A 19875-nucleotide genomic window follows, 5' to 3' on the forward strand; every position below is an offset into this window, starting at 1 on the left:
GCTCTCTTCCTTGGTATTTTTCACGGCTGCCCCTGTTTTTCTTGAGGCCGGGGCTTTGGGGGGACGGCTTGGCCCCGGGGCCTGACATGTGGATTCCTAGGGCTGGGGAGGGGCTGTCTGGGGGGCCCCGGGCCCCATTGGTCCCCGCCAGGGTTATTCTGCCCTTCGAGCGGGGCTTGCAGTTACGGGGAGTGGGTTTTTTTCCTTCCCCCCCTCCTTGTACGATTAGTTGGGCATCGGCCCCTCCCCGGGCTCGGTTTCTTGTTCCTCGAGTCCATTGATTCCGTCCTGTTCGTGGGTGCTCTTTGCGTTTTTTTCACCCCTCTTCTTGGGACGGGACTTCCCTGTCATGTTCCCCTTTTCTTTTTGGGGGTTCTGCATGACTTTTGGTCTCGGGTGCGACTGTGCTTTTATGAGCCTTCATCGGTGTTCGGGAAGGTTTTCCCTATTTCCCGTATTGTTGGAATGTCTTTGGTGTGGCTTCCCTCCGATCTTTTCAGGGGTTGTTGGTCCCCTTCCGGGTTTATTCTGGGTTTTTGGTCCTGTCTCGGTCTTTTGTTCCTGTGTTTTTCTTCATCTTTGGTCTCGACACTGTTCATACTCCTTATCCGGGGTGCCAGTTTGGTCTACTTGTAGCTCAATTGGGTTGCTGGTTCGTTCCTTGTCTTCCTTACATTCACCGGATATGTGTGTCACTGCTTCCTGTTTTTGCTCCTGTTCCCATCCGCTGGGCTGTTTCTGCCCCTGCGTCCAACCCTCAGGTCACGGGCTGTTTGGGCTACTTGTGCAGTGGTCCTTTTGGGTGCCTTCCCGCCGAACGGGTTGTGCGCGTGCTCAGTGAGAGTTTGTTTTAGTCTGGGCGGTGTGCACGAGTGCTCGTGTTTTGCGGCTTTTTTTCTCGGGTGCTTCGCCTCTCATTCTTCTCGCTTCTCCAGTCCTTAACCCGTAGCAGGACTGGAGGACACCCCGTAGCTACTGGGGTATTCTGCGTTGCGGTTATAGGGCGGACACCGGGGTTTTCCCGTGTTATGGGTGCGGGGCGCTTTTTTCGCCTCTCCCCTTCCCTTCTACATGTGCGGCTCGGGGCTTCTTCCCCTGGCGGTGCTCCCAGCATCTTCTCGGCTACGTTGTGTAATTACCTAAGTGTAATTACCCAAGTGTAGTTACAGGATGAGAGCTACGCTCATGGTGTCCCGTCTTCCCAGCACTCTTTGTCATACAACGTTTTGAAACTACTGACGGTCTTAGCCTCCACCACCTTCTCGCCTAACTTGTTCCAACCGTCTACCACTGTTTGCGAAAGTGAATTTTCCTTTATTTCTTCTGCATTTGTATTTATCTAGTTTAAATCTATGACCTCTTGTTCTTGAAGTTCCAGGCCTCGGGAAATCTTCCCCAGTCGATTTTATCAATTCCTGTTACTATTTTGTACGTAGTGATCATATCGCCTCTTTTTCTTCTGTCCTATAGTTTTGGCATATTTAATGTGTCTAACCTCTCCTCGTAGCTCTTGCCCTTCAGTTCTGGGAGCCACTTAGTAGCATGTCTTTGCACCTTTTCCAGTTTGTTGATGTGCTTCTTAAGATATGGGCACCACCCAACAGCTACATATTCTAGCTTTGGCCTAACAAAAGTTATGAACAATTTCTTAAGTATATAGCTCCTGTGCGTTCTTGTCGCCTTAGGTTGCAGCCTGCTGTCTCGGCTTCGCGTTGCGGAGTTTGTGGCGGCCGCCTCCCAGGGTCAACCCTTTCTTTTTCTTTTCTTTGGATATAAAGCTCCAGGGAGCCGTAGGGGCTCCCCACAGAAAACCAGCGTTGAATGCAATGAAACGCCATTTTCTGGGTGAGCCCCTTAGGCTCCCTGGCAACCCTTCCTCCCACCGGTCAGCGTTTTTTTCGTGTTGGTTGAAGCTTAGCTTCCGAACTGATGGTAGGCAGCCGGCGCGGTAGGTCCGGGGCTCCCCCCTCCCCCTCTTGTGGCGGGGAGGGCTGAGCAGACGATCGGCGCAGCAGTAAAGTGTGATGTTTGCTTGTATGCTTGTTTGCTTGTTTCCCTGGGATTGTAGGGAGTTTCTACCTCTCTGTTCAGGTTTTTTGTTTTAGTTTTTTTACCATGTGGGGGTTTGTTTTGTTATGCCTACCTTTCTGGGTACAAACCCCGGTCGATGGCAGATAAGGAAAACCCCAACCACAAGGGGGTTTTCCAGGGCCATTGCTCCCTGAAACCTCTCTGAAGGGGCCAGGTTCTGGCACTGGTCCCTGGTAGGTCTGAACTCCTTAGCTAATGTCCCGGTCTAATATAACATACATTAGCCCAATAAGCTCCAGGGAGCCTCCGGGGCTCACCCAGAAAATGGCGTTTCATTACATTCAACGCTTTTTTTTTTTTTTTTTTTTTTTTTTGGCAAGCTCTTCCCCAAACACCCCCCTCCCACTTTTAATTATATGGATGGTGAAATACTAGACTCATAACAGTTCATGACTTTTTGTGAGACCAAAATTGGAATATGCAGCAGTTGTATGGTGCCCAAATCTCTAGAAGCACATAAATGAACTGGAAAAGGTGCAACGGCATGCTACAAAATAGCTTCCGGAACTGAAAAACAGATTTATGAGAAGAGACTAGAGGCGTTAAACATGCCAAAACTAAAAGATTGAAGAAAGAGAGGTGGTATGATCACCATATACAAGATACTAATAAGGAATAGACCAAATTGACAAAGAGGAATTCCTGAAATCAGCATCTTCATGAACAAGAGGACACAGATTCAAGCTAAGAAAACAGAGGTGCCGAAAAAATATTAGAAAATTTTCTTGTGTAAACTGAGTGGTAGAAGGTTGGAACAAACTAAGTGAGAAGGTGGTGGAGGCCAAAACCATCAGTATTTTCAATGCAGTATACGACAAAGAGTACTGGGAAGACAGGACACCACGAGCGTAGCTCTCATCATGTAACTACATTTAGATAATTACCCTCCTGATACACAGATGTTGCTGAAACTTTTGTATACAAACATAAATGGGGTTAGATAAAAAATACTGAAGTTAAATCATATAATACAATTAAAGATATCAGATAGTGTTGCACTAGCAGGGACAAATCTTTAGAGATAAAATTTTAAATGAGGTGACATTCTGAAAGGCCTTCTCAATTTTGCCAGTAATAGCTATAAAACAAAAATTAAATTTCATAATAAAATAAAATAATATAAAAGCAAAATAGCTGAAAAATTTGATTTCAAGAGAGGACAGTATGGGGAAGTTAGCAAGTTCTTTAACCCCTGCACTGCGCAGGTATTCTAGCATTGGTTTACATGGTTGGGAAGTTCATTAGACAGGTTTTAAGGTTTCATTCTCCTTATGAACCCAGCAGTGGTTTGTTTTGGCTCTACTTTCTGGATGCTTTCCCCTGGTGAAGTGGCAAAATATCACTGCTCCCTGCACCTTTGTGAAGGGGGCCAGGTTCTATCTCTGGTCGCCCGATAGGCCTGAGAACTTCACGGCTGATGGGACCTGCTAGATGGGAACCATCTCAGTGTGTAGCTTTAAGGAGCCACTGGAGCTGACCCAGATATTAGCATTTCATTACATTCAATGCTGGTTTTTCTTTTCTTTTCAGAGTAGTTGGACAGGCCACTTGGGACGTGATTTGGCACAGTTTCCCAGTCTGCCTGGCACAGTACCTCTTGTAACAGACATGGCACTTATTACCATGTCGGACAATTTTTATGTCAACAACTCACATTGGCAGGTATTCTAATTGATCATATTGTTTAAATTATCCCCATTTTTATAATTTTGTTGTTCCAAATTTGTTAACTCTTTAACTGCGCAACGCGCCTGCAGGCCCACGTCTGGGGTGCGCTACGCGCCTCCGGGTATTCGTATTTTTCACGCTCCATTCAAAACTCCCGTGGCTACATGGGGTTTACATCAGCTTCCTCAGGGCTCTTGTAAACAGACGCCATCTTTAACCACTAAACTGTGCCAGCCAAGTATTCTCAGTCGGCGGGAAACTGCGCCAACCGAGAAAACTCTTTTTTTTGATTTTCGGTACCAATTCTAAATGTGTACGAGGTTGGTGGTGTACGAAATGAATTCTTAGGACCTCTAGTGAGAGGCAGCCATCTTGGAAAAAATTCCCAGAATGCCCTAGGGCTACTGGCTGGGTTAGTATTGAATGAGCAACCATGGGTGGTGCACGCGCCTCTGGCTCCCAAACACCTGTCCGACGCGGTGTTGAAAGAATGCTCTGTCGGTGAAATTCAAACCTTATTGTTTGAAGAACATAAGGGTCATAATATTGGTGAAGCTAGGCGCAATAAGGACCTAATACAAAGGTCGGATGCAAGTGATACAGCACCTATGAGGACGATACAGTGAGCATATCCAGTTGTAGCTCTGAGCGTCACCCTTGCAATCCTATGCTATCTCCAATTTATTTAGATGATACATAAATGAATTGTTTTCTGCATTCAGTGATGATGCATCTGATACAAGTAGCATAGATGAACAGTGTTAGCGGCTTCCATGGTGGTGTTTTCCATAGATATTTTCAAGAATACCTGAATCTCTTCCTAACTGACAGACACTCTTTGAGGCTACCTGAATCTCTTCCTTACCGACAGACACTCTTTGAAGCTAGCTGAATCTCTTTCTGACTGACGGACACTCTTTGAGGCAAGCTGAATCTCTTCCTGTGTGGGTCCATACAAAGCGATCTTTTCAAGACTACCTTACAAATTTATCTTTTCCTATAATCTTTTCAATACTACCTTATGCTTTACAAGCTTGGTTACATACAACCTACAAGTTCTAAAGCCAAGGGTGTACGTGAGTGTGTTATTTGCAAGCACACAGAATGAAGAAACAGGAAGCGAAAATTTATCTGTGCCTGGTGCACTGAGAGCAAAATCTCGCTGTGTGCCATGGACTACTTCGTTGATTATTACTCACTTTCGAAGTACTGAGTGTGTAATACAGTGTGTTACTGTGTAAATAGTGTGTGTGGAACTGTACATATTGTAATTTTAGTGAATTTTTAACAGGTAATATAGTGACAATAATTATTTATTGTGGACACATTAATGACACATGTATCACAGTTCCAGAGAACATTATGAACGTTCTACTGTATACATATTGTAAAGGACACAATTATGCATCATATACGATAAAAAAAACAAATAAAACTGCATTGGAAATACATAAAACAAATAATTGAAAATATATTTGTGGCAACACCCGGTGCTTGAATGGCCCGTGTGACCGTGTCTGGGCGATTCACGCACGGGTGACCAGGCCCTGATGACGTCACAGCGCAGCTTGTCCACGTCCCCACAGCCAAAGTAAGTGGAATTTGGTATTTATTTTTACATAGGGGTTCAGGGAAGGGAATTTATCATTTTACAAAGAAAAAAGAATTTTTGGGAACACTTTATTTCATGCGCACTGGGGAAATTTCACAATAAACTCGGCACAACACGGTGGTTAAAAAAAATTGTGGTCCACATTCCCGGGTGTGAGAGCCTCAGTAGTGAGTGAGCAACCAAGGCCGGCACACGCAGCATGAGCGTTCAGCACTGCTGTTCAGCGTATGACCACAGCATCGCCTAATAATGTCAAAAGATATATACAGTGGCACCTCTATTAACGAGTTTAATCGTTCTGGCACTGAGCTCGTTATGTGGAAAACTCATCTTAAGAAATAAATTTCCCCATTTAAAATAAAGGAAATAAATTTAATCCATTCCACTCCCAAAAACATCCATACTTGTATGACATTATTTTATGTAAATATAATATTGCACATGTAATTATAAATGTTTTGTTGTACTGTTTTCATGCTTACTTTACCTTACAAAGAGTCGTTGCTGGCTTGAGGGAGACGATGGGGACGTTGGAAGGAGGAGAGGGGTTAGGGTGTGGAAGGAGAATCCACCTCTGAGTCAGGCGGGCTCTCTCTTCTTGGGAATTTCACCCCACTGGGACCGGGTTGTGGTTCACTATCACTGGCTCTACTTTTCTCTACTTTTGCAAAGAACGTATCTATTAACAATTGCTTTTGTCTTTGTTTTAGGATGTCCCTGAAACGAGGCAGCAGATTGTCATTAAACATGTTCACACATCGGGTTGTCACTACTTTATCAAGGGTGATATTTTTCTAAGAATGCAGTCACCTTTACAAACATTCCCAACACGTCCCTGATCTCACTTTAAGAGGCAGCAGCATCCTCCCCTACCTCCTCCTCCCCTGATGAGCTCTTGTGCCTCCTCTTGATTAAGCTCGTTCTGAAGTTCCAGGAGTTCCTCAGTGGTCAGTACCTCACTGTGCTCCTCCACTAACTCCTGCCCATCAGCAGCATCCAACTCCAGACCCAAAGTTTGCCCCAGAGCAACAATATCATCCACTAGATGCACTTCTGGATCTTCCACAGGTGCAGATGCAGATGCAAGTGCAGGACTGAAACCTTCAAAGTCTCGCTCAGGGACACCCTCAGGCCACAGGTTACGCCATGCAGAGTTTAGGGTCCTCCGTGTCACTCCTTCCCAGGCCTTATCGATCAAACGTAAGGCACCCAGGATATTGAAGTGGTTCTTCCAGAACTCTTTGAGGGTCAGCTCTGTTGTCTATCACATCAACACACCTCTCCAACAAGGCCTTCATATAGAGTTTCTTAAAGTTTGCAATGACTTTCTGGTCCATAGGTTGGAGGAGTGGAGTGGTATTGGGAGGAAGGAACTTGATGGTGATGAACTGATTTTCGGGATACAATTCTTCTCGCATCTGTGGAGGATGTGCAGGAGCATTGTCGAGCACAAGCAAGGCCTTGAGTGGCAACTGCTTCTCTTCAAGATATTTCCTCACTGAAGGGCCAAAAACATCATTGCCCTATTCAGTGAAGAATATCTGCATGACCCAGGATTTCTTATTGGACTTCCACATCACATTCAGTCGCGCCTTGTACACTTTACATGCCTAGAACACGCGTGGATTTTCTGAGTGGTAGACTAGCAGCGGCTTGACCTTGCAATCGCCACTTGCATTGGCGCAGAGCATGAGAGTAAGCCGATCCTTCATCGGTTTGTGGCCAGGCAAAGATTGTTCCTCCTGTGTGATGTAGGTCCTCTTCGTCATTTTCTTCCAAAACAGGCCAGTCTCGTCACAATTAAAAACTTGTTGGGGCAAGAACTCCTCTCTAGCAACAAATTCCTGGAACTCTGGTACAAATTTCTCGGCAGCAGCTTTATCAGAGCTGGCAGCCTCCCCATGTCTCACAACACTGTGGATACCGCTTCTCTTCCGTAAATTTCTCAAACCATCCACGGCTTGCCTTAAATATCTCCTCCTCTTCAGATGACGCACCTGGTGTCTTCCTGACAAGGTCCACATACAACTTCTTGGCCTTAGCACAAACAAGAGCTTCAGACACACTATTGCCATGTAATTGCCTTTCATTCATCCAGACTAGCAGTAGCTTTTCAGACATCTTTCCCCCGGTTCAGTTATTGCTCTAGGTCCTAACTCGCTTGCAGACTTACCAGGGAAAAGTAGTCGTCTTGGCCCCGTGGTGGCCGGCCCAGAAGTGATTTCAGGTGCTGCTTGCTCGGTGTCCGAACCCGGAGGTTTTTCCGTGGCTCTGCCTTTTCCAGCAGATCGGACCGGAGCGTCACGTAGCTGGTTCAATCTTCTTCTCAAGTCTTCACTTATTGTATTTTTTACTCGAGTTTATCATCATCTCTATGGTGATCAGGTGGCTTCCTTGTTAGTGTCTCATTTGGGGGCTTCTTCTCAGCGGCAGTACGAGGTGTCCTGGTGGTCCTCCTGGTAAAGTTCCTGAGACCTGGAACTTTAAGAACAAGAGGGTCATAGATTTAAACTAGCTAAACACAGATGCCGAAAAAATATAAGAAAATTTGCTTTCACAAACAGAGTGGTAGATGGTTGGAACAAGTTAGGTGAGAAGGTGGTGGAGGCCAAGACTGTCAGTAGTTTCAAAGCGTTATATAACAAAGAGTGCTGGGAAGACGGGACACCACAAGCGTAGCTCTCATCCTGTAACTACACTTAGGTAATTACCTCAACTTGACACTTATCCCTCCATCCCTCCCTCACATCTCTCCCTCCCACCATCTCTCCCTCCCTCCCTCCCCTCCCTCCTCCATGGAGCTGGTCGGCCGAGTGGACAGCACACTAGACTTGTGTTCCTGTGGTCCTGGGTTCGATCCCAGGTGCCGGCGAGAAACAATTGGCAGAGTTTCTTTCACCCTATGCCCCTGTTACCTAGCAGTAAAATAGGTACCTGGGTGTTAGTCAGCTGTCACGGGCTGCTTCCTGGGGGTGGAGGCCTGGTCGAGGACCGGGCCACTGAGGACACTAAAAAGCCCCGAAATCATCTCGAGATAAGATCCATCCATCCATCCATCCATCCCTCCCTCCCTCCCTCCCTCCCTCCCTCCCTCCCTCCCTCCCTCCCTCCCTCCCTCCCTCCCTCCTTCCTTCCATTCCATCCATACCTCCCTCCCTCCCTCCTTCCATCTCTCCCTCCCTCCCTCCACCCATCAATCAATCCATCCATCCATCCATCCATCCATCCATCCATCCATCTATCCATCCATCTCCATTCTCTCCCTCTCTGCCTCCCTCCCAGCCTCTGCCTGCCTGCCTCCCTCCCTGCCTACCTCCCAGCCTCTTCCTACCTGCCTGCCTCCCAGCCTCTTCCTACCTGCCTGCCTACATTTCAGCCTCTCCATCCCTGCCTGCCTGCCCATCCACCTACCAGTCAGCCATCACTGACACAATGAGTGCAATTAGAGCCGACATGGTGCACGGATGTTCCTTGATTGTGCAGATATGTCCAACAAAGTCACGGAATGAACACTCCAGCCTTTTGACAAACCAAAACAATGTGCAGTGAATCTTTGACATCACAGGGTAGAAGGCACTAGAGTGGTGGACCAAGTGGCAGTCTGTACAAAATATATCTTACCTGAATGTTACTTGAAAAATTACCGACTCTTAACTTCAGTAATATCGGAGCTCCAGAAATAATGACTAGGGTACAGCCCCATATAGGCCGGTAAATCGAGTGGATTCTGTGTTCGGCTTTTGGTAGCAATTTTCACCAGTATAGGGGTTTGTTTTGGGACGCTTACCTTTCTGGGAGCCTGACCCGGTCGATGGCAGACATAGAATGCTTCCAACCACACTGGGGTTTCTATAGGCCATTGCTCCCCATGCCTAATCTGAGAGGGCCAAGTTCTGGCTCGTGGTCCCCGGTAGGCCCACGGAACTCCATACACATGACTGACTGATGCCAGTCTGACATTATCATAGCAGCCTGGATAAGCTCTGGGGAGCTTCCGGGTCTCACTCAGAAAATGGCGTTTCATTACATTCAACGCTGTTTTTTTTTTTTTTTTTTTTTTACATGATGTACAGGAGTTATTTAATTTTCAATATGTAAAAGAGACGCCAAAAATTTAATGCAATTTAATTGTTAATTCTAGGGTATTTTGGGCCTGGCCTTCTCAGCATTAGCTCAGCCGCAAGGAGTAGTTGTCCCGTGGTTTGATGGACTTGTTACCCGGAACCATACTGCCAATACTTTTTCCCTTGAATTGTGTGGACCTTCTATGGAAGAGGGCGTATATCACCACTTTGGACGACTATTTATTGGTTAGTTGGGTATTCCCATCAGGTGGATACCATGCAATTCTGCATTTCTTTATTGCATATGTGTTTTTATTTCACTATTTTCTTTACTCTAACTGGGAATACCTCTTTCAAATATTATATACACTTGTCTTTTGGGAAGTTTCCCTCATTAGCTTCCCAAGCAAATTGCTAGTCCAACCACTCTTTAGGAAGATGCATCAGGCCTCTGAGTTTACATACATGCTGTTCGTTCCCTAGTTATTTATGAAGCACCTACCTTACTCTTTCTCCAAGCCAATGGGCAAAGGTTAAAGTTATTCAAGAGATGCAATGTGAATCATAACAGGGGTTCCCAGATGAACTAAAATATTAAATCCAAGAGTTGAAATCAAACTAACGTCAGTTCACATAAGAGTAATAGGGCTTGCTGCATATATGCTGATGAAATGACTGGTAGTTTAACTAGGAGAAACGTTTACATTAACAACCACAAAAGCTAAACTTTATATACCAGTCATTACATACCTCCTTATCTCCTTACCTCATACATTAATCAGCGGCGCATTGGTCGTTCTGCCCTGCTGGAGCTTGTTGCGCTGATCCTGCAGGATGCGGTGTCACTGTTTTCACTTCACATCTTGGGTGTTGGCTCATGGTGCTCACTTCCTCGTTGGCCTCTGCCTAGGCCCTGGCTCTTAGGTTTTCATCGTCATTTTGTTCTTGCTATTTGCAGGGTCTGTGGTTGGTCAGTTTCTGCAAGCGGCAGGCTTCTCGTTGTCATCCGTTATCGGACTTGTTGGTCCTTCAGGGGTCCTGGGGGGGGGGGTGGTCCTCCCAGACAGGGCATGTCTGCTTGCCCAGGTTGGTTCTTTCCCGGCTTGCCGGGTTCAGGTTCCTGTTCCCTGGCAGTCGTTCCATCTGGTTCCCTGGTGACCTTGGTTTCAGGCGCTGCTTGCTTGGTGTCCACACCCTGGGGGTTTTCCTATGGCTCTGCCTCTTTTCATTGCTCCGTCCAGTCCGTTACAGGGCTGGTTCAGTCTTCTCCTCGAGTCTTTGCGTCTGGTACTTTTGACTTGAATCTGTTACCATCTGTTTGGTGAGCAGGTGGCTTCGTTGATGGTGTCCCACCTGTGGGCTTCGTCTCGGCGGGGGTATAGGGATTCTTGGCGGTCCTTCCTTTTCCTTTTTGTCTCTTCGTAGGTCTACTGCGCTTTTTATTGAAGAGGTCTTGTCCTTTTCTCGAGTAGGTTGAGGACCGTCATCTTGCCGCATGCTAGTCGCCTTGTCTCATGTGGCACTGGTGGAGTTGTTACGCATTGCTTTCAGTTTTGAAGTTCCTTCTGCACCATTTCATATGCTGTCCTCGTGCATTGTTTCACCTTCCGGCCTGCTCTTACACCGCCTGAGCCGTCCTGGTCTTGAACAGGGTACTCTTTTTCTCTCTTCCCCTTGGTTTGTTGTGGGCTCTTTGGTTCAGGTTTGTTTCTCAGTGGTGTCTGCTCCTTTGGGTTCTGTTGGTCGGCTTGTTCATTTGCAGCTTTCTCTTCTTTTCTGGTGAGGTTGGGACGGCTGTTTTTCATAGGGGTCACTGGGGTTGATGATGCTTGGTTGGTTGGCCGTGAATGCATCTTCTTGTGTCCTGTTGTGGCTCTCAGCCATTGCCTTCGTGCCACGGCTTCTGTGGCCCTGGATGGGCTTTGGGTTGACTTGGTTCCCTTTGTCCCTGTTCCAAAGTTCAAGTCTCCTGGGTCGTCCGCGGGGTTCTTTGGTGTTACCAGTTGTTTTGTTTTTGGATTCCAGCACATGGTTTCTGCCTCCTGGGTTTGTCCCTCTATTGTCCTTGGTTTTAGGTAGTTATCTCCAGAGAGCTGAAGAGGGCTTACCCCAGAAAACCAGCATTGAATGTAATTAAATGCCATTTTCTGGGTGAGACCTGGAGGCTCCCTGGCAACTCCCTTCTCCCGGTCGGTGTTTTTTGCAAGTTTTGACATCCAACCTTCGAACTGGAGGTTTGATCGTCGGTGCGGTGGGTCTGGGGCTCCCCCTTCCCCTTCCCTGGAAGGGTGGAGCTGCGCAGACATGCGACTCGGCACGTGTGACATCATACTAATTTGCTCATTTTCAATTGGGGAGTTCTGTTCACTCATCAGTCTTCTTTAGTAGTTTTAACCAGAATAGGGGTTTGTTTTGTGGCGCTTACCTTTCTGGGTGCTTGGCCCGGTTGATGGCAGAATTAGAATGTTCCTAATCCCGTGTGCATTTCTATAAGCCATTGCTCCTTGTGCCTCTCTGAGGGGCCAGGTTCTGGCTCTTGGTCCCCGGTAGGCCTAGAACTCTATTCACACTGACTGGTGCCAAAGTCTAATGATATACATATAGGCCTGGATAGCTCCGGAGAGCCTCAGGGTCTCACCCAGAAAATGGGGTTCATTACATTCAATACTGTTTTTTTCCCCTGCTTAGTGTTATTTTCTAATTGCTTATGCCTGCAAAGTATAGAAATGGCTATTATTCTTGCCCCCCTTCAAATTTGGCTTTGACCTTTGCTTTAGACAACTTCCCTAAACTGTCTAAGGCCAAAATAAAGTTTGAAGGGAATAATAGCAGTTTTCTATACTATGAAGCAACAAGGAATTACAAAATAACACTCCCAGGAATAAAATTTGTTACATAATAGTCATTCCAACCTTCCTTGCCCACTCATCTGTTTGCTCATTTTTTACCCTGCTTCATCACCAACTCTTATATTCATACACTAAATAATTATTTTAAATTAATAGGTCTTTAATAGCTAAGTTTTATTACAATGCAGGTTAACTCTTTCTTTAATCTGATGGATAATTTGTTATGGTGTTCAGGAAGTGATGTTGGTGCCTGTTCACTCCCGGTTGTCACCACCCCCATCAGACGATCATGGTTTTATGAAGTGTTGGTGGTTGCAGTAGGTGTTGGGGAAACATTACTGAGCCTGCCTTGTGTTAAGTACAACACAGATAAGAGCATTATAGACTCGGGCACATCTAATCTGCAATTGCCTTCAGAGGTATATGTATTGGCTGTTTGTTTTTTAGTTTAATGTATTTTCTCTTATTTTATAAATGGTATTTGATACCTTAAAAATGTCATAAACTTCACGTAACTTGTATTAAAAATTACGACATAGCTTTTGTATAAAATCTTGTCTGTTCAAATTAGACAAAGTTCAAGAAATACATACATATAAATAGTTTAGTTTGTCATAATTAGCACTCCTCCTTTGCAGGAAGATAAATAAGAATATGTACTCTACCTGTTTTCTGGGTAGGCCTTCTCTGTAGCTTAACACTTAAATGGCATAAATCAAATAAATGTTTTTTGTCTAACTGCCTGCACAGCGCACATCACGTAAACATGTTTTAAAGTACCTGTACCATAAAGTACCTGTACCATAAAGTACCTGTACCATAAAGTACCATATCATCAGGAGCCGGTCGGCCGAGCGGACAGCACGCTGGACTTGTGATCCTGTGGTCCCAGGTTCGATCCCGGGCGCCGGCGAGAAACAATGGGCAGAATTTCTTTCACCCTATGCCCCTGTTACCTAGCAGTAAAATAGGTACCTGGGTGTTAGTCAGCTGTCACGGGCTGCTTCCTGGGGGTGGAGGCCTGGTCGAAGACCGGGTCACAGGGGACACTAAAAAGCCCTGAAATCATCTAAAGATAACCTCAAGATAGCCTCGTAAGATTTAAAACTCCTGTGGCTTCACGAGGTTTACATCAGCTTCCTCAGGGCTCCAGTAAACACACTGTTTAAAATATAAATCGAGGGTACCATTCCAGGGTGTGAAAACTCAATACTGAGTAAGCAAGCAAGGCTGGCACACGCAGCACGAGCTACAAGCACTGCTGTTCAGCTTGCGACCACAGCATCGCTTAAAAATGTCAGAATATATATATAACTGCTCTTATTTAGGGATAGTATTACAGAAGAACCTGACTGTGATAAAGACTGTACAATGTTCAGGTATCAGTGAACACAATGCTGTTCAACATGTTCACAGTGCTAGCCACAGCACACTGCCATTGTTTGGTCCTATATAAGAATCTTGAAACGACTTCTCATGTTCCTTAACCCTTAAGTTGCACAACACATCATATGATGGGTTGAGTGACTTGCTATAAAATGCGCGTCCCATCATATGATGTATTGGAGTACTACGCAAGATTTAAACGGCCCGCGGATACATGGGGTTCACCTCACCTTCATCAGGGCTCTTGTAAACAGACTCCATTTTTTTATTAAATTGTGGGCCAAATTCCTGGGTGTGAGGACCTCAGTATTGAGTGAGCCAACAGGCCTGACGCACACAGCATGAGCTCACAGCACGAGCTCACAGCACTGCTGTTCAGTTTGTGACCACAACATCGCCTAAAAATGTCATAATATACATGTTCATGCTATTATTTAGCGATGATATTATTACAAAAGACCCCTGACTGTGATAAAAATGACCAGGATTCTGATAATAGCAGGATTGTTGTGATAATTAGCGCTGTAGTGGGAGGAGTAATCTTGGTGCGGAGGGAGGAAGCATTGTCTGCTGACTCTGTGTGACCACTTTTTATTGTCTGGACTCACTATACCAGCTTAGTTGTTTGCTATGGTAAACAAAACATGCAGATACTTATATATAACATCTGTATATAAAAGTAAAAACAGAATGGTGGGAGGAGAATGGTGGCGAGTTAGGTAAGATGAGGGAGGGAGGGAGTGGCAGCCAGTGGCGGGCTGCCACTGCCCGTGCCACTCAGCATACCAACTTAGTGGTTCGTTATGGTGAACACGAATGTAGATACTTATATATAACGTGTATATACAGTGTAATAACATCAAAAGGAGTGTGAGGGAGAAGCCATTTTGGTGATGGGTGTGGCAACATCTGCATGATTTGTCATGTTGGTAGGGGTGGCCACTATGCTCTTTGGGCATTATACTGGCTTAATTGAACAGTTATGGTGAACAAAACATGTAGATACTTATATATAACGTCTGTATATAGGGTAATAACACTACAAACAGTATTGTTGGGGGGTGAAATTTTAGTGCGTCTGATCTTGAATGTGAGAGAGGGAAGCAGCCACCAGCTGACTGTGTGTAGCGACGTCTCTTAGTGCCTGAACTAACTATATAAACTTAGTTGTACAGTTGTGGTGAACAAAACATATAGAAACTTATATATAATGTCTGTTTATAGTGAATAAAAGCAAAAACAGTATTGTGGGAGGAGAATGTGGGTGAGTAGGGTGAGTTGAGGGAGGGAGGAAATAGCAGCCAGTGGTGGGTTGCCACTGCCACTCAGCATGCCAACTTAGTGGTTCGTTATGGTGAACACGAATGTAGATACTGTACTTATATATAACGTCTGTATATAGTGAATAAAAACAAAGACAATATGGTGGGAGGAGAATGTGGGTGAGGGAGGTGTTGAGGGAGTGAGTGGCAGCGAGTGGCTGGCTGGTGTATGGCGGTCACTCCTCGTTGCTTTTTGACTCATAATACCAACTTAGTGGTTCGTTATGGTGAACAAAACATGCAGATACTTATATATAACCTGTGTATATAGTGTAATAACCGACAAAGTAATTGTTCACTGTTTGATGAACATAATAATTGAATCAACAATATGCACACCGTATTTTTGAGTACAGCAGTATGATTCGCTCATTTTATTATATAAATATATCACACTACACACTATTGAATAATATTACAGCAAAAAAACTACGAAAACTCAGAGACATTGAAATATTTAGGTAATTATCTCTGTGGCCACTCCTGCCTGGCAGCTGGGAGCAACAGACCGTCTGGGATGCACGCTGAGTCAGTGCCTGTTTTTTGCCAGACTTTCCCGCCCTATAGCAGGCATTATATGCCACTTATATATATATCAACCACTGGTTGGTTGAAGCTTAGCTTCCGAACTGAAGCTTGGTAGCCGACGCGGTAGGTCCGGGGCTCCCCCCCTCCCCCTCTCGGGGCGAGGAGGGCTGTGCGGACGATCGGCGCGGCAGTAAAGTGTGATGTTTGCTTGTTTCCTTGTGATTGTAGGGAGTTTCTACCTCTCTGTTCGGTTTTTGTTTTAGTTTTTTACCATGTGGGGTTTGTTTTGTTATGCCTACCTTTCTGGGTGCCTAACCCCGGTCGATGGCAGATAAGGAAAACCCCAACCACAAAGGGGTTTTCCAGGGCCATTGCTCCCTGAAACCTCTCTGAAGGGGCCAAGTTCTGGCGCTGGTCCCTGGTAGGTCTGAACTCCTTAGCTAATGTCCCGGTCTAATATAACATACATTAGCCCAATAAGCTCCAGGGAGCCTCTGGGGCTCACCCAGAAAATGGCGTTTCATTGCATTCAACGCTGGTTTTTTCTAACTACAATACAGTACCAAAGTGTGTCTTGCCTTTATGGAGGGCTCTTGATGGCATATGGAAGATGGTGATGAGGGAAGAAGAAGAGAGTTGTTCCTGTTTGGAAGGGGAGTCCCCTTCCATTATCACATCAGGCAGTGATGTTTTCTCTGGGGTACTCTCTCCTACATTTTGCTTGAATACCACTAGGACCTGGTTGTGGTTCAGTGCTTGTTTGTCTCACTACAAATTTGTCAAGAGGTATTTGTTTTTCCCTTCATTTTAACATTTGTCTGTAATGATGCATCACAGTGTCATTGAATAGGTTATGGCAACGACCTACTGCAACCTGATTTGGGCGAGTCGTTTCAGCAAAGGTTTGCAATTCTTCCCATGCTGCACACATTTTCTTAATTGTTGAGGAAGAGACATTCTGTACTCTAGTTTCTGCTCTATGGTCATCCTTACATGGGTTTTCATATGTTGAGCCTTACCACTGACTTTCCTGGGACTCATGGCGTGATATATAATAATTACTTTAATGTTCAAAATGCAAAAAATCACCACAAAAGCGGAATTTCTTATAGGCGCGATTGTCACTAAGTGGGCAACTGTAGTAAGCTGAGGCAGGTCGGCCGCGTGACTGGAACCACGCGCTCGGTCGACCCGAACGTGCACCAACAAATATTGGAAGTCGATGACACCATCGGATGTCGAGTTGCATTTTTCGATGAAATTTACATCGTAACTCGAAATTATCATAAGTAGGGGCAATCGTATGTCGAGGTGCCACTGCACGCCATAGATACTGTAAATAATGCAGCGAAAATAAATTTGTGGCAACTAGCTGCTTGAATGCCGTCAGCAACGTTCCCAGGACGCACTATGCATGAGCGAGAAAGATCCGTGACATCATCGCCCAACTTCTTGGCTCATTTACGTCATTGTAAGTAAAACAATTTTATTTTACCCCCATGGTCAGGGAACGCAAATGAACAATTTTATAAAACAATTTTTTTTTTTTTATGGGGGGGGGGAGCCCTGTTAGCTCCCCAGAACTATCCAGGCTGATATAGATATATTTTACCTTTCTGGCATCAGTCAATGTGCATGGAGTTCTTGCCTTCCGGGGACCACACAACCCGTCCTCTTAAAAATAACAACACTTCGCTCGTATGCGCGCTATGGGTAAAAGTGGACGTAATTTGAAATGAAATCGACTCACAAAAGTGACGTACTGTCCCCATTTTCTGTTTGAGTCCTCCGGCCTACTCGGAAAGGTTAGGAGAGGAAACTTTCAATTAATATTTTTCATACAAATTTGAAACTTCATGAGAATTTCCTGCCCACCTAACCTACCAGAGGACCATTAACTTACTGTTGTTGAAAAAAAAAATCCCAAATTTATTTTCTTTTTTTTTAATTTTCAAATTACGTCCACTTTCGGCCATGCGGGCAAACAGCCAAAAGCGACGTTATTCTTAAGAGGACAGGTTGGACCACAAGCCAAAACCTGGCCCCCTCAGAGAGGCAAGTGGAGATTTGGCCTGTTGATATCCCCCCGTGTGGTTGGGAACATTCTATGCCTGCCATCAATCGGGTCTGGCATCCAGAAAGGTAGGCGCCCCAAAACAAACCCCCCTATTCTGGTGAAAACATTGTTACCGAAAGCCAAATGAGTGGACAGAACTCTCAAAAGGAAAATTAGCAAACGAGCATGACGTCATCACATTGCCGCTCCGCTGTCTGCGCAACCCCCCCTCCCTCTCAGGAGGGATAAAGGGAAGCCCCAGATCCTCATGCCGGCAATCCACCCTTCAGTTCTTGGCTGATGTGCTACTGGCGAGGCCATGTGCCTCTGGCTTCAGCGTTTGTTTCAGTTTCTGTGTCTTGTGGTGTGGGCTGTCTCTACTGATGGTGTGTGAGCCAGGAGCAATATTCTTCGGTACTTGGGCTGCATGCGCCAAGAGTTTGCTACTGCCAAGTACTGCCTTTGGGGCTTGGGACCACCTTCCACAAGTCACCTTGGGATATACCTCTGCTGTGTCTTTTACTTCTCGGTACTTGGTTGCCCTTGGAGTCAGCTGGGGTTTATTGTTGCCCTTGTTTGCCTCTGGGTAGGAGGTAGTTTTTGTCACTGGTAGGCGTGCGGGGCATTGTACTGCTAGTTTTCACCTATTATAGCGGCTGGCTCTGTTCTGCCTGGGTACGTTGCCCTCTTGTCGGGTTTTTCTTTTGTTTTTATTTTCATGCATGGTGGGGGGTCTGCCTTTGGTTGGTTGTCCCCTATCTATAATTAGGAATGCAATGAAATGTCATTTTCTGGGTGAGCCCCAGAGGCTCCCCTGGCACATTCCCTTCCTCCCTTCAGTCGGGGTCTTTTCACTTTGTTTTGATGCTTAGCTTCTGAACTGGAGAGCTAGGTAGCCGGCATGGAGGGGGGGGTCTCCCACCTCTCTTCTCAGGGAGAGGAGGAGAGGGCCACGTGGATGAGCAGCACAACTACAAGGTGTCACGTTTCTTTGGGATTGGAGAGAGTTCTGCCTCTCTGTTCCATTTTCAGTTTCAATTTTCTTACTGTGTGGGGCAGTTTTGTTATGCCTACCTTTCTGGGTGCCTAACCACGGTTGATGGCAGATAAGGAAAAACCCCAACCACAGGGAAGGGGGGGCTCCAAGGCCATTGCTCCCTGAACCTCTCTGAGGGGGCCTGGTTCTGGCTTGTGGACCCTGGTAGGTTAAACTCCATAGATTAATGCCCTGGTCTAATGATTCACATATTAAAGTCTGATAGCTCCAGGGAGCCTCCATGTCTTGCCCAGAAAATGGTGTTTCATTACATACAATGCTGGGTTTTTTAAATCATCATTCTTTAAACATAGGTGTTCAAGATGGTTGTGTCAGAATTGCAGTCACAGATTTCGGAATCATTGGCACCACTTCCGAAGGAATTTTGGTCAGGAAGTGAAGAAATATGCTGGTCCCAAGATCACAAGGTTAGTTCATAACATTTAATGTCCCATATCTGTGATAAATGTAGAAGCAGGTTTTTTGGCTTTATTTTCACAGCTAATTGAAGTTCTTTAGCTCATGAGAATCACATGATGTAAATAACATGCAGTGCAAACAATGAGTCACAATAATGTGGCTGAAGATTAGACACCTAATCCACAAATCTAAAATTTTTAAATTGACAACGTTTCAGTCTGTCCTGGATAATGGTCCCAGACAGACCAAAATGTTGTCAGTTCTTCATTTTCAACTAACATGCAATGCTTGTCTGTATACCCTGAAATAAGTTTTAAATATATTTTAATTGCCAGAATTATGCATATTTATGGTCTTGCCAAACTTTCTGTTAATGGCCATGTATATACAGTTGAACCTCGAGTGATGAGCAACTCCAGTTATGAGCATTTCGAGTAACGAGCGAGCCACTCACAGAAAATTTGTCTCGATTTACGAGCTTTTGCTCGATTAACGAGCAAACTACATGGTGCTTCCGAGCATTCACACTGGTTCTTGGATGCCTCCGATGACAGTGTTGTTGTTTTGCAAGACGACCATTTCGCATGACAAGCTCGGTGCAGGAGCGGATTAAATTCGTTAATTGAGGTGCCACTGTGCACATATAAAGTATCCTCTAAGTCAGGAACTATGTCTGATAAGTCTGGATAAAAAGCTAACTTTGAATGTACTGAAACTCCTTTTTCTGGTAGAGCCCTGATGACTCCACAGAGCTATCTTGCTGAGATGGTTTCCCACTACAGGGGTCATATGAGTCTCAGGAGTCATGTTTGGCCTACCAGGGGCCAGAGCCTGGACACCACA

At 45.4% G+C, this 19875-nt stretch overlaps 1 protein-coding gene across 3 annotated transcripts in view; it reads left to right on the forward strand.

The window, feature by feature from the left end:
• LOC123765497 (beta-secretase 1) overlaps positions 1 to 19875 on the forward strand; it is a 53342-nt gene that overhangs the window by 16806 nt on the left and 16661 nt on the right. For all 3 annotated transcript variants that reach the window (XM_045754121.2, XM_069333930.1, XM_045754122.2), the window contains exons 4-7: positions 3622 to 3753; positions 9513 to 9681; positions 12519 to 12703; positions 18927 to 19040. In XM_045754121.2, coding sequence (XP_045610077.1) covers positions 3622 to 3753; positions 9513 to 9681; positions 12519 to 12703; positions 18927 to 19040 — 600 coding nt within the window. The remainder of the gene's footprint in view (positions 1 to 3621; positions 3754 to 9512; positions 9682 to 12518; positions 12704 to 18926; positions 19041 to 19875) is intronic.

The sequence above is a fragment of the Procambarus clarkii genome, chromosome 30 (assembly GCF_040958095.1).
Source record: "Procambarus clarkii isolate CNS0578487 chromosome 30, FALCON_Pclarkii_2.0, whole genome shotgun sequence".
Taxonomy (NCBI): Eukaryota; Metazoa; Arthropoda; class Malacostraca; order Decapoda; family Cambaridae; genus Procambarus; species Procambarus clarkii.